The sequence below is a fragment of the Phyllobates terribilis genome, unplaced genomic scaffold, assembly GCF_046119375.1.
Source record: "Phyllobates terribilis strain yellow unplaced genomic scaffold, ASM4611937v1 Scaffold_7__3_contigs__length_470593459, whole genome shotgun sequence".
NCBI classification, from domain to species: domain Eukaryota; kingdom Metazoa; phylum Chordata; class Amphibia; order Anura; family Dendrobatidae; genus Phyllobates; species Phyllobates terribilis.
Window position 1 is genome coordinate 23477263 of NW_027362767.1, and position 22805 is coordinate 23500067.

At 42.9% G+C, this 22805-nt stretch overlaps 1 protein-coding gene across 2 annotated transcripts in view; it reads right to left on the reverse strand.

Annotated features, from left to right (window-relative positions):
- Nucleotides 1-756: 756 nt before the first annotated feature.
- The window catches only part of LOC141152838 (serpin A3-3-like), a 33831-nt gene continuing 11782 nt past the window's right edge, over nucleotides 757-22805 (reverse strand). For both annotated transcript variants that reach the window (XM_073637491.1, XM_073637493.1), the window contains 4 exons: nucleotides 9987-10410; nucleotides 9658-9883; nucleotides 2987-3086; nucleotides 757-939 (listed from right to left, as the gene is read on the reverse strand). In XM_073637491.1, coding sequence (XP_073493592.1) covers nucleotides 907-939; nucleotides 2987-3086; nucleotides 9658-9883; nucleotides 9987-10392 — 765 coding nt within the window. In that variant the 5' untranslated portion in view covers nucleotides 10393-10410 and the 3' untranslated portion in view covers nucleotides 757-906. The remainder of the gene's footprint in view (nucleotides 940-2986; nucleotides 3087-9657; nucleotides 9884-9986; nucleotides 10411-22805) is intronic.

Genomic DNA, 22805 nt, shown 5'->3' on the forward strand with positions numbered 1-22805 from the left:
CTCCGACCTCCTGATTCTGACCCGGCTACCTGTCTATTCTCTTGCCTCTGTCTCGCTTCTCCGGCCAGCAGCTCTTCCATGTAATCAATCCAGTGGACCCCGTATAAGTCCAGATCCCTATACAGGGATTAAAGGATGAAGGTCGGGGTTCATCTGGAATGCCTTGTGCCAAGTCTGTCCGAGGTGGCCCCTTTTAGAGCCTTTGGCTTCTGACAGCCATAACGGGAAGTAAGAGCATTGGAACTTTGGAAGGATGGAAGAAAGGAATGGAAGAAAAGAAAGTAAGGAAAGAAAGAATGGAGAGGGAGTATAGCAGCTTTCAGTAGAATCATTCAGTGCTCAAATATTGTGGGAGAATGAAACAGGGGCCAAATGCAACCATTATGTTATTCATCACAAAATGAGAATTACAGGAAGAAAACTGACACAAAGAAACCAGAGTCACACAGTGCGGTATGGGCTAACTAACTAATAATTAATAAATCTGCTGAACACAATCCCCCGGCATAAGCCTGCAGCTGTTGTTTTAAGGTTGAAGGGAGAAAGGTAGAAGGGACGGTAGAGGGTGCAGGAGGAATGGAGGAAGAAATGGACAGAAAGAAGGAGGGAATGGTTGTGAGAGGGAGATAGAAAAGGAAGAGAAGAAGGATGGATGGCTGGAACTAAGGAAGGGAAGAATGATCGGGAGGAACAGAATTTATAGTGATAGAAGCCCCACATATCAGGAAATGTCAGATATAAGACAGGAGCCACCGACACTTTCATCTGCATCTTTATTATCTTATAGAGAGAAATATTTTGTCTTAAAGGAGAAGTTTTCTATTATTAAAACGCTTATAAGCAAATAGCTTTAAGGGTGTGAGAGGCGGAGGGAAGCAGATCAGCTTCTCTGGTAAGTTTCCTCATTTATGGGAAAGTTCCAGCTATTCTGCCTGATATCTGTGGAAGAGAAGACAACACGGAGTTAATGTCACCACTAAAAGACGGGAAAAGTATATATATACAGTACAGACCAAAAGTTTGGACACACCTTCTCATTTAAAGATTTTTATGTATTTTCATGACTATAAAAATTGTACATTCACACTGAAGGCATCAAAACTATGAATTAACACATGTGGAATTATATACTTAACAAAAAAGTGTGAAACAACTGAAAATATGTCTTATATTCTAGGTTCTTCAGAGTAGCCACCTTTTGCTTTGATGACTGCTTTGCACACTCTTGGCATTCTCTTGATGAGCTTCAAGAGGTAGTCACCGGAAATGGTTTTCACTTAACAGGTGTGACCTGTCAGGTTTAATTAGTGGGATTTCTTGCCTTATAAATGGGGTTGGGACCATCAGTTGTGTTGTGCAGAAGTCTGGTGGATACACAGCTGATAGTCCTACTGAATAGACTGTTAGAATTTGTATTATGGCAAGAAAAAAGCAGCTATGTAAAGAAAAACGAGTGGCCATCATTACTTTAAGAAATGAACGTCAGTCAGTGCGAAAAATTTGGAAAACTTTGAAAGTGACCCCAAGTGCAGTTGCAAAAACCATCAAGCGCTACAAAGAAACTGGCTCACATGAGGACCGCCCCAGGAAAGGAAGACCAAGAGTCACCTCTGCTTCTGAGGATAAGTTTATGAGTCACCAGCCTCAGAAATCGCAGGTTAACAGCAGCTCAGATTAGAGACCAGGTCAATGCCACACAGCGTTTTAGCAGCAGACACATCTCTACAACAACTGTTAAGAGGAGACTTTGTGCAGCAGGCCTTCATGGTAAAATAGCTGCTAGGAAACCACTGCTAAGGACAGGCAACAAGCAGAAGAGACTTGTTTGGGCTAAAGAACACAAGGAATGGACATTAGACCAGTGGAAATCTGTGCTTTGGTCTGATGTGTCCAAATTTGAGATCTTTGGTTCCAACCACCGTGTCTTTATGCGATGCAGAAAAGGTGAACGGATGGACTCTACATGCCTGGTTCCCACCGTGAAGCATGGAGGAGGAGGTGTGATGGTGTGGGGGGGCTTTGCTGGTGACACTGTTGGGGATTTATTCAAAATTGAAGGCATACTGAACCAGCATGACTACCACAGCATCCTTCAGCGGCATGCTATTCCATCCGGTTTGCGTTTAGTTGGACCATCATTTATTTTTCAACAGGACAATGACCCCAAACACACCTCCAGGCGGTGTAAGGGCTATTTGACCAAGAAGGAGAGTGATGGGGTGCTACGCCAGATGACCTGGCCTCCACAGTCACCAGACCTGAACCCAATCGAGATGGTTTGGGGTGAGCTGGACCGCAGAGTGAAGGCAAAAGGGCCAACAAGTGCTAAGCATCTCTGGGAACTCCTTCAAGATTGTTGGAAGACCATTTCCGGTGACTACCTCTTGAAGCTCATCAAGAGAATGCCAAGAGTGTGCAAAGCAGTCATCAAAGCAAAAGGTGGCTACTTTGAAGAACCTAGAATATAAGACATATTTTCAGTTGTTTCACACTTTTTTGTTAAGTATATAATTCCACATGTGTTAATTCATAGTTTTGATGCCTTCAGTGTGAATGTACAATTTTCATAGTCATGAAAATACAAAAAAATCTTTAAATGAGAAGGTGTGTCCAAACTTTTGGTCTGTACTGTATATCATACAAATCTCATGGTCTGGTAGCGGAGCTGCTGTGTAAGCCAATAGTGTGACGGTATGTAAGTACAGGAAGCTGAGATACGAGGAGCTGTTTGATGAGGCTTAGCTCTCTCCATTTTACCCTCCAATATCCACAGCAATCACTCCTACTAAAGCAGGAGCCCGAATAATAATACTGCAGGCCGACTACTATTAGTAATGCATTGGTGTACAGCCTATGGCGCCAACAAAATTTGTGCAGACGTACAAAGCTGTGTGTTCTCTCGCATTGACAATCCTACTTCTCCAGAATAAGCATCGAGGGTTAATGCAACAAAAGAAAACCCCCCAAAAATGAGGAAGAAACTTACCCTGTTCGTTTTGAACAAAAATCCATCAAATAAAGTTCTTTGACTGATGATGGTGGCACAACCGAACAGCGTGCACCTGGGGACCTCGAGATTAACCCTCCTGCACAAATCAGAGACAGAAACTGCTAGTATGATTACACAATGATACATTTATTACATAAACCAAGGAAACAACAAGATTTGTGCAATAGAGGCGGTGATATAGCAGTTATATTTTACACAATGAGGGCAGTATTATAGTAGTTATATTCTTGTACATAGGAGCAGTATTATAGTAGTTATTTTATTGTACATAGGAGTAGTATTATAGTAGTTATATTCTTGTACATAGGAGCAGTATTATAGTAGTTATATTCTTGTACATAGGAGCAGTATTATAGTAGTTATATTCTTGTACATAGGAGCAGTATTATAGTAGTTATATTATTGTACATAGGAGTAGTATTATAGTAGTTATATTCTTGTACATAGGGGGCAGTATTATAGTAGTTATATTCTTGTACATAGGGGACAGTATTATAGTAGTTATATTATTGTACATAGGAGTAGTATTATAGTAGTTATATTCTTGTACATATGGGCAGTATTATAGTAGTTATATTCTAACACATAGGAGCAGTATTATAGTAGTTATATTCTTGTACATAGGGAGCAGTATTATAGTAGTTATATTCTAACACATAGGAGCAGTATTATAGTAGTTATATTCTTGTACATAGGGGCAGTATTATAGTAGTTATATTGTTGTACATAGGAGCAGTATTATAGTAGTTATATTCTAACACATAGGAGCAGTATTATAGTAGTTATATTCTTGTACATAGGGGCAGTATTATAGTAGTTATATTCTTGTACATAGGGGCAGTATTATAGTAGTTATATTATTGTACATAGGAGCAGTATTATAGTAGTTATATTATTGTACATAGCAGCAGTATTATAGTAGTTATATTATTGTACATAGGAGTAGTATTATAGTAGTTATATTCTTGTACATAGGGGCAGTATTATAGTAGTTATATTCTAACACATAGGAGCAGTATTATAGTAGTTATATTCTTGTACATAGGGAGCAGTATTATAGTAGTTATATTCTAACACATAGGAGCAGTATTATAGTAGTTATATTCTTGTACATAGGGGCAGTATTATAGTAGTTATATTCTTGTACATAGGGGCAGTATTATAGTAGTTATATTATTGTACATAGGAGCAGTATTATAGTAGTTATATTCTTGTACATAGGAGCAGTATTATAGTAGTTATATTATTGTACATAGGAGTAGTATTATAGTAGTTATATTCTTGTACATAGGGGCAGTATTATAGTAGTTATATTCTAACACATAGGAGCAGTATTATAGTAGTTATATTCTTGTACATAGGGAGCAGTATTATAGTAGTTATATTCTAACACATAGGAGCAGTATTATAGTAGTTATATTCTTGTACATAGGGGCAGTATTATAGTAGTTATATTCTTGTACATAGGGGGCAGTATTATAGTAGTTATATTCTTGTACATAGGGGCAGTATTATAGTAGTTATATTCTTGTACATATGAGCAGTATTATAGTAGTTATATTCTTGTATATAGGAGCAGTATTATAGTAGTTATATTCTAACACATAGGAGCAGTATTATAGTAGTTATATTCTTGTACATAGGGGGCAGAATTATAGTAGTTATATTCTTGTACATAGGGGGCATTATTATAGTAGTTATATTCTTGTACATAGGAGGCAGTATTATAGTAGTTATATTCTTGTACATAGAGGGCAGTATTATAGTAGTTATATTCTTGTACATAGGGGCAGTATTATAGTAGTTATATTCTTGTACATAGGAGCAGTATTATACTAGTTATATTCTTGTACATATTGGACAGTATTATAGTAGTTATATTCTTGTACATAGGGGACAGTATTATAGTAGTTATATTCTTGTACATAGGGGCAATATTATAGTAGTTATATTATTGTACATAGAGGGCAGTATTATAGTAGTTATATTCTTGTACATAGGGGCAGTATTATAGTAGTTATATTCTTGTTCATAGAGGGCAGTATTATAGTAGTTATATTCTTGTACATAGGGAGCAGTATTATAGTAGTTATATTATTGTACATAGGGGCAGTAATATAGTAGTTATATTCTTGTACATAGGGGGCATTATTATAGTAGTTATATTCTTGTAGATAGGAGGCAGTATTATAGTAGTTATATTCTTGTACATAGGGGGCAGTATTATAGTAGTTATATTCTTGTGCATATGCACAGTATTATAGTAGATATGTTCTTGTACATAGGGGCAGTATTATAGTAGTTATATTCCTGTACATAGGGATCAGTATTATAGTAGTTATATTCTTGTACATAGGGGGCAGTATTATAGTAGTCATATTCTTGTATATAGGAGCAGTATTATAGTAGTTATAGCCCTGTGTATAGGAGCAATATTATAGTAGTTATATTGCTGTACATAGGGGGCAGTATTATAGTAGTTATATTCTTGTATATAGGAGCAGTATTATAGTAGTTATATTCTCGTACATAGGGGTAGTATTATAGTAGTTATATTCTTGTACATAGGAGCAGTATTATAGTAATTATATTCTTGTACATAGGAGTCAGTATTATAGTACTTATATTATTGTACATAGGGGGCAGTATTATAGTAGTTATATTCTTGTACATAGGGGACAGTATTATAGTAGTTATATTCTTGTACATAGGAGCAGTATTATAGTAATTATATTCTTGTACATAGGAGTCAGTATTATAGTACTTATATTATTGTACATAGGGAGCAGTATTATAGTAGTTATATTCTTGTACATAGGGGGCAGTATTATAGTAGTTATATTGTTGTATATAGGAGCAGTATTATAGTAGTTATATTTTTGTACATAGGGGGCAGTGTTATAGTAGTTTTATTCTTGTACATAGGAGCAGTATTATAGTAGTTATATTCTTGTACATAGGAGCAGTATTATAGTAGTTTTTTTTCTTGTACATAGAGGGCAGTATTATAGTAGTTATATTCTTGTACATAGGGGCAGTATTATAGTAGTTATATTCTTGTACATAGGAGCAGTATTATACTAGTTATATTCTTGTACATATTGGACAGTATTATAGTAGTTATATTCTTGTACATAGGGGACAGTATTATAGTAGTTATATTCTTGTACATAGGGGCAGTATTATAGTAGTTATATTATTGTACATAGAGGGCAGTATTATAGTAGTTATATTCTTGTACATAGGGGCAGTATTATAGTAGTTATATTCTTGTTCATAGAGGGCAGTATTATAGTAGTTATATTCTTGTACATAGGGAGCAGTATTATAGTAGTTATATTCTTGTACATAGGGGCAGTAATATAGTAGTTATATTCTTGTACATAGGGGGCATTATTATAGTAGTTATATTCTTGTAGATAGGAGGCAGTATTATAGTAGTTATATTCTTGTACATAGGAGGCAGTATTATAGTAGTTATATTCTTGTACATATGCACAGTATTATAGTACTTATGTTCTTGTACATAGGGGCAGTATTATAGCAGTTATATTCCTGTACATAGGGATCAGTATTATAGTAGTTATATTCTTGTACATAGGGGGCAGTATTATAGTAGTCATGTTCTTGTATATAGGAGCAGTATTATAGTAGTTATAGCCCTGTGTATAGGAGCAATATTATAGTAGTTATATTGCTGTACATAGGGGGCAGTATTATAGTAGTTATATTCTTGTATATAGGAGCAGTATTATAGTAGTTATATTCTCGTACATAGGGGTAGTATTATAATAGTTATATTCTTGTACATAGGGGCAGTATTATAGTAGTTATATTCCTGTACATAGGGATCAGTATTATAGTAGTTATATTCTTGTACATAGAGGGCAGTATTATAGTAGTTATATTCTTGTACATAGGAGCAATATTATAGTAGTTATATTCTTGTACATAGGGAGCAGTATTATAGTAGTTATATTCTTGTACATAGGAGCAGTATTATAGTAGTTATATTCTTGTACATAGGGGCAGTATTATAGTAGTTATATTCTTGTACATAGGGGCAGTATTATAGTAGTTATATTCTTGTACATAGGGGGCAGTATTATAGTAGTTATATTCTTGTACATAGGGGCAGTATTATAGTAGTTATATTATTGTACATAGAGGGCAGTATTATAGTAGTTATATTCTTGTACATAGGGGCAGTATTATAGTAGTTATATTCTTGTTCATAGAGGGCAGTATTATAGTAGTTATATTCTTGTACATAGGGAGCAGTATTATAGTAGTTATATTCTTGTACATAGGGGCAGTAATATAGTAGTTATATTCTTGTACATAGGGGACATTATTATAGTAGTTATATTCTTGTAGATAGGAGGCAGTATTATAGTAGTTATATTCTTGTACATAGGAGGCAGTATTATAGTAGTTATATTCTTGTACATATGCACAGTATTATAGTACTTATGTTCTTGTACATAGGGGCAGTATTATAGCAGTTATATTCCTGTACATAGGGATCAGTATTATAGTAGTTATATTCTTGTACATAGGGGGCAGTATTATAGTAGTCATGTTCTTGTATATAGGAGCAGTATTATAGTAGTTATAGCCCTGTGTATAGGAGCAATATTATAGTAGTTATATTGCTGTACATAGGGGGCAGTATTATAGTAGTTATATTCTTGTATATAGGAGCAGTATTATAGTAGTTATATTCTCGTACATAGGGGTAGTATTATAATAGTTATATTCTTGTACATAGGGGCAGTATTATAGTAGTTATATTCCTGTACATAGGGATCAGTATTATAGTAGTTATATTCTTGTACATAGAGGGCAGTATTATAGTAGTTATATTCTTGTACATAGGAGCAATATTATAGTAGTTATATTCTTGTACATAGGGAGCAGTATTATAGTAGTTATATTCTTGTACATAGGAGCAGTATTATAGTAGTTATATTCTTGTACATAGGGGCAGTATTATAGTAGTTATATTCTTGTACATAGGGGCAGTATTATAGTAGTTATATTCTTGTACATATGGATCAGTATTATAGTAGTTATATTATTGTACATAAGAGCAGTATTATAGTAGTTATATTCTTGTACATAGGGGGCAGTATTATAGTAGTCATATTCTTGTATATAGGAGCAGTATTATAGTAGTTATAGCCCTGTGTATAGGAGCAATATTATAGTAGTTATATTGCTGTACATAGGGGGCAGTATTATAGTAGTTATATTCTTGTATATAGGAGCAGTATTATAGTAGTTATATTCTCGTACATAGGGGTAGTATTATAATAGTTATATTCTTGTACATAGGGGCAGTATTATAGTAGTTATATTCCTGTACATAGGGATCAGTATTATAGTAGTTTTATTCTTGTACATAGGGGGCAGTATTATAGTAGTTATATTCCTGTACATAGGGGGCAGTATTATAGTAGTTATATTCTTGTACATAGGGGGCGGTATTATAGTAGTTATATTCTTGTACATAGGGGACAGTATTATAGTAGTTATATTCTTGTACATAGGAGCAGTATTATAGTAATTATATTCTTGTACATAGGAGTCAGTATTATAGTACTTATATTATTGTACATAGGAGCAGTATTATGGTAGTTATATTCTTGTACATAGGAGCAGTATAATAGTAGTTATATTATTGCACATAGGAGCAGTATTATAGTAGTTATATTCTTGTACATAGGAGCAGTATTATAGTAGTTATATTTTTGTACATAGGGAGCAGTATTATAGTAGTTATATTCTTGTACATAGGGGGCAGTATTATAGTAGTTATATTCCTGTACATAGGGATCAGTATTATAGTAGTTATATTCTTGTACATAGGGGGCAGTATTATAGTAGTCATATTCTTGTATATAGGAGCAGTATTATAGTAGTTATAGCCCTGTGTATAGGAGCAATATTATATTATTTATATTGCTGTACATAGGGGGCAGTATTATAGTAGTTATATTCTTGTATATAGGAGCAGTATTATAGTAGTTATATTCTCGTACATAGGGGTAGTATTATAATAGTTATATTCTTGTACATAGGGGCAGTATTATAGTAGTTATATTTTCCTGTACATAGGGATCAGTATTATAGTAGTTATATTCTTGTACATAGAGGGCAGTATTATAGTAGTTATATTCTTGTACATAGGAGCAGTATTATAGTAGTTATATTCTTGTACATATGGATCAGTATTATAGTAGTTATATTCTGGTACATAGGGTCAGTATTATAGTAGTTATATTCTTGTACATAGGGAGCAGTATTATAGTAGTTATATTCTGGTACATAGGGTCAGTATTATAGTAGTTATATTCTTGTACATAGGGGGCAGTATTATAGTAGTTATATTCTTGTACATAGGGGCAGTATTATAGTAGTTATATTCTTGTACATAGGGGCAGTATTATAGTAGTTATATTCTTGTACATAGGAGCAGTATTATAGTAGTTATATTCTTGTACATAGGAGCAGTATTATAGTAGTTATATTCTTGTACATATAGATCAGTATTATAGTAGTTATATTCTGGTACATAGGGTCAGTATTATAGTGGTTCTATTCCAGGAAATAGTTTTTTGCATTGGTAGTATCAGGTTCCTTACTGTCTGGTCAGTGACTTTTTCCACTGTGTCAGGTTCTCATCAGTCACAGGTTTTCCCACTATTTCCTCCTTTCCTTCATCTGGTATTATGATCAGAACTTTTATGTCCTGGTTCTTTGGAATCTCGATCATAGTGAATCCGAGCTCGGTGTTGACCATTGCATTGTACTCTCCGGTCAGCTGAACTGTGTATCCCCTTCCTCCACTTACTGGAACTTTCCATGCATCTAGAAAGTAGAAATGATTAATCAATGAACTGTAAGTGGAGCCGTCATTGGCGGCAGCGGTCTGTACCTGACCCTGGATCGAGCTGATCATGGTCAGACTCACCAACACAGCTGACAATAACTGAATCTGTAGAATCTATGAAGTCACCGAACAAGTTTTTGATTTTTCCGCTGGTTTTCTCAGACACGTAGCTGTTGAGTTTGGTTTCGGCTTCAGTGGGATTATTGAAATCCACAGCCGTCACCTTCATGTTTTTGTTGGCAGCGCTCTGATCATCGTTCAGAAATACGGTGACCCCATCTGAGGATTGGAAGGAGCTGTCGGGACGATCCAGCTCTGCGGCAATGGATTTCAGGGATGCCATATTAAATTCAAGGCTGATGAAGACGTAATCATTCGGGGACTTCTGCGGCACATGTCCTGGGACTTTAACCGTCAGATATAAGCTTTGCAGGACCCCCAAATGCACAAAACACGCTCCCACACACAGAAACAGAAGGGTCTTCATTCTGTATCACTTGTTTTCCTACAGCAAAAATATAAAATTATGTAAAAATTATTATTATTATTATTAATTATTATTATTATGTATAATTATATATAGGAGACGCTCAGGTTATACCGGCTGTACATACAGTGGGGAGAATAAGTATTTAATCCCTTGCTGTTTTTGTAAGTTTGCCCACTGACAAAGACATGAACAGTCTATAATTTTAAGGTTAGGTTAATTTTAACATTGAGAGATAGAATAGCCCAAAAAAAGCAAGAAAAATCACATTGTATAAATTAGATACATTTTTTTGCATTTTGCAGTGAGAAATAAGTATTTGATCCCCTACAAACCATTATGAGTTCTGGCTCCTACAGACCAGTTAGACGCTCCTAATCAACTCATTACCTGCATTAAAGACAGCTGTCTTACATAGTCACCGGTATAAAAGACTCCTGTCCACAGACTCAATTAATCAGTCAGACTCTAACCTCTACAACATGGGCAAGACCAAAGAGCTTTCTAAGGATGTCAGGGACAAGATCATAGACCTGCACAAAGCTGGAATGGGCTGCAAAACCATAAGTAAGACGCTGGGTGAGAAGGAGACAATTGTTGGTACAATAGTAAGAAAATGGAAGAAATACAAAATAACTGTCAATCGACATCGATCTGGGGCACCATGCGAAATCTCACCTTGTGGGGTATCCTTGATCATGAGGAAAGTGAGAGATCAGCCTAAAACTACACAGAGGGAACTTGTTAATGATCTCAAGGCAGCTGGGACCACAGTCACCAAGAAAACCATTGATAACACATTACGCCTTAAAGGTTGAAAATGCTGCAGTGGCGGCAAGGTCCCCCTGCTCAAGAAGGCACATGTACAGGCCCGTCTGAAGTTTTCCAATGAACACCTGGATGATTCTGTGAGTTATTGGGAGAAGGTGCTGTGGTCAGATGAGACAAAAATTGAGCTCTTTGTCATTAACTTAACTCGCCGTATTTGGAGGAAGAAGAAGGATGAGTACAACCCTATGAACATCGTCCCAACCATGAAGCATGGTGGAGGAAACATTATACTTTGGGGGTGATTTTCTGCAAAGAGGACATGATGACTGCACCCTACTGAAGGGAAGATGGATGAGGTCATGTATAGCAAGATTTGGCCAACAACCTCCTTCCCTCAGTAAGAGCATTGAAGATAGGTCGTGGTTGGGTCTTCCAACAAGACAATGACCGAAAACATACAGCCAACGCAACAAAGGAATGGCTTAAAAAGGAGCACAGTAAGGTCATGGAGTGGCCTAGCCAGTCTCCAGACCTTAATCCCATAGAAAACTTATGGAGGGAGTTGAAGCTCCGAGTTGCAGAGTGACAGCCTCAAAATCTTAATGATTTAGAGATAATCTGCAAAGCGGAGTGGACCAAAACTCCTCCTGACATGTGCGCAACCCTCATCATCAACTACAAAAAACGTCTGACTGCTGTCCTTGACAACAAGGGTTTTACCTTCAAGTATTAAGTGTTGTTTGCCAGAGGAATCATATACTTATTTCTCACTGCAAAATGTAAAAAAATGTATCTAATTTATACAATGTGATTTTCTTGATTTTTTTATTGAATATTCTATCTCTCAATTTCAAAATTAACCTACCCTTAAAATTATAGACTGTTCATGTCTTTGTTAGTGGGCAAACTTACAAAAACAGCAAGGGATAAAATACTTATTTCCCCCAATGTATATAATTATATGCAGGAGATACCCAGGTTATACCAGTTGTACATATATAATTACAGCATATAAAGGAGATCACGACCGCCATCAGGGCATTACTGCCCTTACTGTTGTAAGGAGCCCGGTGAACAGAAGTAAAGTCTGGGGCCCACTCTCTTGTGCTTCTGCTCACCGGGCCCCAGGGTATCGTGTGACGGTATGCCGCCGCTGGCGGCATACATCTCGGCGCATTGAGTCTTAGAGCTCTCACGGCCATCAAAACTGAACAGCTGTGAAGCTAAGAGGCAGTCCCTCTGCCTCTTCTGTGACTTGCTGGAGATGTCATGTACTCACCAGCATTGAGCGCCAGGATGCTAGTCCAGAAGTGGAGCTGCAGGAATCGTATGACAGGTGAGTATATAAAACATTTTTTTTTTAATAGAACTAATTAAATGGTCTTGGAGACAGCAAAGGATGAATTGGGAGTGGGGGGGGAGAGCAAATGACGAATTGGGAGTGGGGGGAGAGCAAATTACAAATTGGGAGTGGGGAGAGAGCAAATGACGAATTGGGAGTGGGGAGAGAGCAAATGATGAATTGGGAGTGGGGGGAGAGCAAATAACGAACTGGGAGTGGGGGGCTGGGAGAGCAAATAATGAAATGTGAGTGGGGGCTTGGGAGAGGAAATGATGAATTGGGAGTGGGGGAAGAGCAAATGACGAATTGGGAGTGGGGGGAGAGCAAATGTAAATTGGGAGTGGGGGGAGAGCAAATGACAAATTGGGAGTGGGGGGAAAGCAAATGACAAATTGGGAGTGGGGGGAGAGCAAATGATGATGAAGTGGGGGTGGGGGAGAGAGAGAGTACATGAGTGACTTAATGAATTGGGACAGACGGGGGTGTGTAAATATAATGAATCGAGGGAGCGGGAGGTATAGGGTGGGGGGCGTTGAGGATGACTGAGTGTGACTGGTAATTAATTGGGGGAAAGAGTACAGGTGCTCATTAATTTATATATTTATTAGGTGGGGAAAGTGGCTATTTATAGATAGTGGGGGCACAGTGGTGGATTTCAATTTATATTTGGGGAATGGTGGGTTACATAATAACTAACAATATACTAATGGTGGGCGCACGTCTATATTCAGCTGCGTAGGGTAGAAGTTGCTCTGGAAACGGTGCTCTAGATAACTGTGTGTTATTTTATGCAGAGATGAGTCCTGGCTGGAAGAAGTGATGGTGGTCTGTGCTGTATGAAGGAAAAAAGCGAAGATGAAGGACTTTAACTAGAGACATCACCGGTGAGTCAGTGTGTTACCTATACACTGTATATTGTATATCTGTATACAGAGCTCCTATGTATACTGTCACAGGTGATCGCTGTATTACCTGTACACTATACACTATATGCAGAGCTCCTGTATATAATGTGACAAGTGATCACTATTACATGTACACTATATACAGAGCTCCTGTGTATATCATCACTGGTGATCCCTGTATTAACTGTACATTGACAATATATACAGAGCTCCTGGGTATAATGTCACCAGTGATCCCTGTATTACCTGCACACTGACACTATATAGAGAGCTCCTGTGTATAATGTGTATTACATGTACACTTATTAATTATATACAGGAGATACCCAAGTTATACCAGCTGTACATTTAATTATATACAGGAGATGCCCAGGTTATACCAGCTGTACATATATCTATAATATAACGGGAGACGCGCGTCTCTGTCTGAAGCCTTTATAGACTGCGTATGCGCGACGCGCAGTCTGGCTACAGACAGAAGCACGTATCCAGCCATTACAGATAAGAGGAGTGTATGGCGCCGGAGATCACGGTATGTGTAGACACTGAACGCATAGTGCGATCTCCGGCGCCATACTTAACTGGCCGGGAGGAGCGTTGCCGCGGCACCTTTCTTCGACGGAGACCGGGGCAGGAGTGAGGCGTCGGATCGGTGCATGCGCATAGCGCTATCCGGCGCCATTTTACTGAAGACACATTTGCAGTGTGTGTTCAGCAAAATAGCGCTAGACATCGCGGTATGGGCACGCACGTACTCCGGCACCACACTACTCCCCCGGCCTCCGGCAGAACAGGACACCTCAGCGCTGGAGCACAGGGAAGAAAGGTGAGTATAAGTGTTTATTTTTTTGTATGTGTGTAAAGCGTGAAAGGGATGAGCGGTGCCATACATACCAGGATTGAGGGATGAGGGGGGCCACACATACCAGGATTGGGGGATGAGGGGTGTGATGCATACCAGGATTGGGGGGTGAGGGGTCCACACATACCAGGATTTAGGGGATGAGGGGTACCAAGCATACAAGGATTGTGTAGCATTGGCATCTCTGCCCCCTGACAGGCAGAGACACCGTCCCCCTTACCGCCGCGCTTCTGGCCCGGCGTCTTCCAGTTCTCCTGCCGCTGCCGGTGCGCAGCTTCCCGGGCACTGTGCTTAGGGCGCTCACGCGCTCCCTCCCTCTTAAAGGGGCAGCTCGCGCCGTCCTAAGGAGTCCCCGGCCAGTGGCCAGAGAAATTCTCATATAAAAGGCACCTCCTCCGAAATGGAGGTGCCCGTGCAAGGTTGTAGCTCTGTGTTCTAACCTCTACTTCAGCCCTTAGGTCCCGCTGCTAGTCTGACTACCAGTCCAGTCCGCCAGCCTGACTACCAGTCCAGTCCGCCAGCCTGACTACCGGTCAAGTCCGCCAGCCTGACTACCGGTCCAGTCTGCCAGCCTGACTACCAGTCCAGTCCGCCAGCCTGACTACCTGTCCAGTCCGCCAGCCTGACTACCTGTCTTCGCCAGCCAAGTACACTCTCCAACCCGACTGTCTGCCTACGGTCCAAACCCGCCAGTCTGTCTATGGGCCAGGCTTGCCTGCCTACCCGGAGAACATACCAGTTACCTGCCGTGCCTACCAGCCAGCCTACCTGGAGGCTCCTGCCAGTTACCTGTGGTGTCTGCCAGTCCGTCTACCCGGATCACCCGTCAGCCTGCCTGCCGTGCTCATCCACTGTACCGATGTCATGGTTGTGTCGCCACGAAGATCGTCACGATTGCACAGCCTGACTTCTCGCAGCTGAGTTTTTGGTGTTTTGTGCTTTTCGGCAGTGAGGGAGTTAACTCTCTCTCTCTGTGCTAGAGAGGTCCAGCCTCGCCCAGCTGCAATCAATTCTGCAGTAGTGAGATTCCTTCATATGTCTGCTGCTCTGTTAGGGAAGTTGTCGGTGAAAGCATTTCATGCAGACTAACAGAGCGGATCGTGGTATTTGGAGTTTCAGAGATAAGTGTATTTGGAGTGTTTTTTCCCTTCCTCGCTTTATCATTTATCTCCTTTCCCGTTGGTGTTCCCTCTGTTGTAGTTGTGTAGTTTTTGTATGCAAGGTGGTTTTGGTTTTACCCTTGTACTGTCTCGTTCGTCTAAGTACTGAGTGTGGGCATATTATTACCTGTCCCCTTTTGTTGTGATCGGGGTCCTTCTCAGGACTAGATTACTTAGGTGCAGGGATCCTCAGGAGGTAGGGGTTACGCTGGCGGCCTGGACCTCTGTACCTTTAACAGTACCTCCAGGTAGAGGGATTAGTCAGGGCCCCAGCTTAGGGTCAGCTTAGGCCCCCTACCTCCAGTACACAGAGACAGCGTGACATTTTCACCGACCCCTTAGATTTTCTCCAGCTACCATGGATCCAGTAGCCGGTCTAGCTCGGCAGTTGCAGAGTTTGTCCATGGAGCTGGCGGACGTTAGGTCCAAGGTTTTGTATCCCCAGGAGCAAGCCGGACCAGAACCTAAAGTAGCTTTCCCTGACAGGTTCACTGGGGGGCGGGACAAGTTTTTTGTTTTCCGGGAGGCATGCAAGTTGTACTTTCGGCTGCGGCCTCGGTCATCGGGGAGTGAAGAACAAAGGGTGGGAATTGTCATCTCGCTCCTCCAAGGGGACCCACAATCTTGGGCGTTCTCTCTTCCCCCGGGCTCCCCGGCTCTCCAGTCAGTGGATAGGTTTTTTGCTGCTCTGGGTCTTGTATATGATGACCCGGATCGGATCTCCCTTGCTGAATCTAAGTTACGTAGGATCCAGCAGGGAGATCGTCCGGCGGAGGAATTCTGTTCGGAGTTCCGTAGGTGGGCCACTGACACCCAGTGGAATGACCCGGCTCTTAGGAGCCAGTTTTGTCAAGGTTTATCCGACAAATTAAAGGATGTGTTGGCACAGTTTGACCGCGTCACTGGAAGCCGCTATGGCCCTTGCTATTCGCATTGACAGACGGCTTCGGGAGAGGTGCGGGATAACTCCACCCCCTGTGATGACTCCACCTCCTACAAGGTCCCCTCATATGGTGGTTCCCCTGGTCAGTCCAGAGGAGCCTATGCAATTAGGAGGGACATCATTTAGGGGAGGGGACCGGTGGCACACCACAAGACTGGAAGGTGTTTCTTCTGCGGGAGAAAGGGACATTTTATTGGGGGGTGTCCATCCCGTCCTTTGCAGAGTAAAGAGTCGTCGGAAAACTTTTAATCCCAGGTTGTGTGGTGGACGGCAATCTGGGAGTAGGTATTTCGTCCCTAGGGTCATCTCAGTTTCTCGTACCGGCGGAGGTGGTGGTGGGTACGAGAACTGAGAAGATATCTGTTCTTTTAGATAGTGGGGCCGGGGCTAATCTGGTGGACGCTCGGTTTGCCCGGGTTCAAGGTATGCATTTGGGTGAGTTGGCTAAACCCATCCCCATATTCTCGATCGATGCCAGGCCCCTCGGTCAGGGAAGTTTTTTGCATGTTGTGCATAACGTAAAACTTCAAGTGGGGGCGATACATAAAGAACTGTTGTCTTGCTACGTGTTGGAGGGTCTTCCCACTCCTATAGTGTTGGGCCTTCCTTGGTTAACTAAGCATAACCCGGTTATTAATTGGCAATCCAGAGAGATAAGCCAATGGAGTAATTTCTGTAATAAAAACTGCATGAATACCGTCGTCGGTGCTGTCACTCCTAGGGTCTTGCCTCCATTTTTGGTGGACTTTGAGGATGTATTCTCGGAGAAGGGGTGTCGGGAACTACCTCCTCATCGCGAGTATGACTGTTCTGTAAAACTGCTCCCTGAGGCCAAGTTACCTAAATCTAGGTTGTATAACCTTTCTGGTCCTGAGAGGCAGGCCATGAAGGATTATATTTCTGAAAGTCTGGCTAAGGGGCATATTAGACCTTCATCTTCCCCGGTGGCCGCGGGGTTCTTCTTTGTGAAGAAGAAGGATGGAGGCCTACGCCCTTGCCTGGATTTCCGTGAACTTAATTGGATTACGGTCTGAGATCCGTACCCGCTCGCACTTATTCCCGATCTCTTTAATCAGATCGTGGGCGCCAAATGGTTCTCTAAGTTGGATCTCAGGGGGGCGTACAATCTGATTAGAATGAAGGAGGGGGATGAGTGGAAGACGGCGTTTAACACTCTGGGGGGGCATTATGAGAACCTTGTCATGCCATTCGGTCTGACTAATGCCCCGGCGGTGTTCCAACACTTTGTTAATGACATTTTTCGCCGCCTGGTTGGACAGTTTGTTGTCATATATCTGGATGATATCTTAATTTACTCGCCTGATCTGGTGTCTCATCAGGAGCACGTTAGGCAGGTGTTACAGATCTTGCGGGATAATAAACTGTATGCTAAATGGGAAAAGTGTGTGTTCGCCGTACAGGAACTCCAGTTTTTAGGTTTCCTGGTTTCAGCGTCTGGTTTTCGTATGGACCCTGGGAAAGTGCGGGCAGTTCTTGAGTGGGATCTGCCTGAGAATCTTAAGGCACTACAACGTTTCCTGGGGTTTGCTAATAATTACCGGAAGTTCATTCGTAATTTCTCGTCCATGGTTAAACCTCTCACTGACATGACAAAAAAGGGGACGGATTTTTCTAGGTGGTCTGACAAGGCTTGTCAAGCTTTCTCCTTGAAAAAATGTTTTGCCTCGGCACCCATACTCATTCAGCCTGATGCGTCACAGCCATTCATTGTAGAGGTAGACGCTTCCGAGGTAGGGGTGGGAGCAGTGTTGTCACAAGGTTCGTCCCCTGGTAAGTGGCATCCGTGCGCCTTTTTCTCTAAAAAATTGTCGTCCGCCGAGAGGAATTACGATGTCGGCAATAGGGAACTCTTGGCCATTAAGTTAGCTTTTGAGGAGTGGCGCCATTTTTTGGAGGGGGCAGTCCATCCGGTCACCGTCATCACCGATCACAAGAACCTGCTTTATCTGGAGTCTGCAAAACGTCTGAATCCCAGACAAGCCAGGTGGTCGTTGTTTTTTACCAGGTTTAATTTTGTCGTTACGTTTCGTCCTGGGTCAAAAAATGTGAAGGCGGATGCCTTATCTCGTAGTTTCCCTGGGGCCGGGAATACGGATGACCCGGTTCCTATCCTTCAAGAGGGGGTGGTGGTGTCGGCAGTATGCTCTGAGCTTGAGGAGGAGGTATTGGAGGCTCAGGGGGACGCCCCTGTTGGACCTCCAGGGAGACTGTTTGTTCCAGATCAGCTACGACAAAAGGTGATCGAGGCACACCATAACTCAGCTTTAGCAGGACACCCAGGGAGTAAAGCAACTGTGGATCTCCTCTCGCGTCGGTTTTGGTGGCCTAACTTACATAAGGAGGTGGTAACTTTTGTTGCGTCCTGTGGGGTTTGTGCGCGCTCTAAGACCCCACATACCCGTCCGTCTGGGGCCCTCTTACCTTTGAAGATCCCGGAGAATCCTTGGACTCATCTGTCTATGGACTTTATTACGGACCTCCCGCCGTCTTCGGGTAAAACTGTCATTCTCGTTGTAGTAGACAGGTTCAGCAAGATGGCACATTTTATCGCTCTTCCTGCTCTTCCTAATGCTAAAACTCTTGCGCAGGTGTTCATTGGGGAGATTGTGAGGCTTCACGGGGTACCCTCCGATGTGGTGTCGGATCGGGGGTCTCAGTTTGTGTCCAAGTTCTGGAAGGCATTTTGTACTCGGCGGGGGATGCATTTGTCGTTCTCATCGGCTTTTCATCCCCAGACCAATGGTCAGACGGAACGTCTGAACCAGAGTTTGGAGACATATCTCCGGTGTTTTGTGTCAGAGAACCAGGAGGACTGGGCTTCTTTCTTACCTCTGGCGGAGATTGCTCTTAATAATAGGCGGAGTGAGTCCACTGGTAAGTCCCCGTTTTTTGGGGCATATGGTTTTCACCCCCAGTTTTGTACTTTCAGTAGAGGGGGCTCTTCGGGGGTTCCTGAGGAGGAACGATTTTCGTCATCACTCGCTTCTGTATGGAGAGGGGTACTGAATAATCGGAGTACTATGGGGAACCGTTACAAACGTATGGCTGATAGGAGGAGAGTGTCTGGTCCGGACCTAAGTGTGAACGATCTGGTATGGTTGTCTACTAAGAATATAAAACTTAAGGTTCCTTCCTGGAAACTGGGTCCCAGGTTCATCGGGCCGTACAGGATCAGTTCTATAATTAATCCGGTGGCATTCCGTCTTGATCTCCCCCCTACGTTTAAAATTCACAACGTGTTCCACAGATCGTTGCTTAAGAGGTATGTGGCGCCGGTGATACCGTCACCTTTACCTCCGCCTCCAGTGGTGGTCAATGGTAACTTGGAGTTCCAGGTATCGAGGGTCATCGATTCACGCTTTAATCGTCGGTCCCTTCAGTACCTGGTTCATTGGAAGGGGTATGGTCCTGAGGAGAGGATGTGGGTTCCTGCGTCAGATATTAACGCAGACCGGTTAATTCGGGCCTTCCACACGACTCAACCGGATAAACCTGGCCCTGAGGGTCCGGAGGCCCCTCGTAGAAGGGGGGGTACTGTCATGGTTGTGTCGCCACGAAGATCGTCACGATTGCACAGCCTGACTTCTCGCAGCTGAGTTTTTGGTGTTTTGTGCTTTTCGGCAGTGAGGGAGTTAACTCTCTCTCTCTGTGCTAGAGAGGTCCAGCCTCGCCCAGCTGCAATCAATGCTGCAGTAGTGAGACTCCTTCATATGTCTGCTGATCTGTTAGGGAAGTTGTCGGTGAAAGCATTTCATGCAGACTAACAGAGCGGATCGTGGTATTTGGAGTTTCAGAGCTAAGTGTATTTGGAGTGGTTTTTCCCTTCCTCGCTTTATCATTTATCTCCTTTCCCGTTGGTGTTCCCTCTGTTGTAGTTGTGTAGTTTTTGTATGGAAGGTGGTTTTGGTTTTACCCTTGTACTGTCTCGTTCGTCTAAGTACTGAGTGTGGGCATATTATTACCTGTCCCCTTTTGTTGTGATCGGGGTCCTTCTCAGGACTAGATTACTTAGGTGCAGGGATCCTCAGGAGGTAGGGGTTACGCTGGCGGCCTGGACCTCTGTACCTTTAACAGTACCTCCAGGTAGAGGGATTAGTCAGGGCCCCAGCTTAGGGTCAGCTTAGGCCCCCTACCTCCAGTACACAGAGACAGCGTGACAACCGGTCAGTCCCTGCCTTCTGACCCATGGGAGTCACCTTCTCTCATACAAGGCAAGGACTGGCCCAGAGTAGCACCTGGTCCCTCTGCTCGGTCCTTCCCTGGTTCACGGAGTTGATTGAGCCACCGTGCGACCTTGGTCAGTCCGAGTTGATACCTAGTTACACCCCTCTGGTCCCTCCTTGCAGCACAGCACAAAGGTTCCACCTCCCGAACCGTAACTGATTGTGGGGTGAGGGGACCATATATACCAGGATTGGGGGGTGAGGGGACCATGCATACCAGGATGGAGGGCTACCACACATACAAGGATTGTGGGTTGAGGGGACCATGCATACCAGGATTGGGGGGGGTGAGGGGTCCACAAATAACAGGATTTAGGGGATGAGGGTTGCCATGCATACCAGGATTGGGGGTGAGGGGTCCTCACATACCAGGATTTGGGGGATGAGGGGACCATACATACCAGGATTGGGTGGTGAGGGGACCATGCATACCAGGATTGGGTGATGAGGGGTACCAAGCATACCAGGATTGTGGGGTGACGGGACCATACATACCAGGATTGGGGGGTGAGGGGACCATGCATACCAGGATGGAGGGGTACCACACATACCAGGATTGTGGGGTGAGGGGTTCATGCTTACCAGGATGAGGGGTAGCACACATACCAGGATTGGGGGGTGAGGGGACCATGAATACCAGGATTGCAGGGTGAGGGGTCCACACATACCAGGATTTGGGGGTGAGGGGACCATAATTACCAGGATGGAGGGGTACCACACATGCCAGAATTGTGGGGTGAGGGGACCATGCATACCAGGATTGGGGGGTGAGGGGACCATGCATGTCAGGATTGGGGGGTGAGGGAATCATGCATACCAGGATGAGGGGTACCACACATACCAGGATTGGGAGGTGAGGGGACCATACATACCAGGATTGGGTGGTGAGGGGACCATGCATACCAGGATTGGGTGATGAGGGGTACCACACATACCAGGATTGGGGAGTGAGGGGTCCACGCATACCAGGATTTGGGGGTGAGGGGTCCACACATACCAGGATTTGGGGGATGAGGGGTATCAAGCATACAAGGATTGTGTGGTGAGGGGACCATACATACCAGGATTGGGGGGTGAGGGGACCATGCATACCAGGATGGAGGGGCACCGCACATACCAGGATTGTGGGGTGATGGGACCATGCATACCAGGATTGTGGGGTGAGGGGATCATGCTTACCAGGATGAGGGGTACCACACATACCAGGATTGGGGGGTGAGGAGACCATGCATACCAGGATTGGGGGGTGAGGGTACCACACACACCAGGATTGTGGGGTGAGGGGATCATGCATACCAGGATTGTGGGGTGAGGGAACCATGCATACCAGGATTGGATGGTGAGGGGACCATGCATATCAGGATTGGGTGGTGAGGGGACCATGCATACCAGGATTGGGGGGTGAGGGGACCATGCATACCAGGATTGTGGGGTGAGGGGTACCACACATACCAGGATTGGGGGGTGAGGGTACCACACACACCAGGATTGTGGGGTGAGGGGACCATGCATACCAGGATTGGGGGGTGAGGGTGTTATGTTCTGCTACCAGAGCTAAGGAAAGAGAGGAGATCTGTCCCTACGATAGAACTCAGCTGATTCCCTACGATGTAACAGGGAACCTGATCCTGCGATCAGACCTGCTAAAGTCCTAAGCTAGTCTGTACGGAGACCTATAGATGTGGGGAAGGAATCCCTACAAGTACTAAGGACTGGGAGGAATATGGGACACCTCCTAACAGAAATAGTAGCAGACAGACGAACAAACAAAATATATAGAACATAGAGGTCCGTAGACCAAGCAAAGTAACAGAGTAAGATACAGAGCACAGGCTAGCTAGAAAGTAGTTATACAATGAAGTCCAGCAAAGCCAGAAGGGCGGAGCAGGCTTAAATAGGCCAACAAGGTCATGTGACCAGCAAAGGAAAAAAAACCTAAGAGCAAGGTTCTAACAGTACCCCCCCCTTCTAAGAGGATCCTCCGGATCCCCTAGGACCAGGCTTATCAGGAAATCTCCTGTGAAACGCTCTGATAAGTCTGGACGCGGAAACATCATCCGACCTCACCCAAGAGTTATCCTCGGGTCCGAAACCTTTCCAGGCCACAAGATACTGCAAACTACCTCTATACAGTCTAGAGTTAAGGATGCGAGAAATTTCATATTCCCCGTCCTCCACCACCGGAG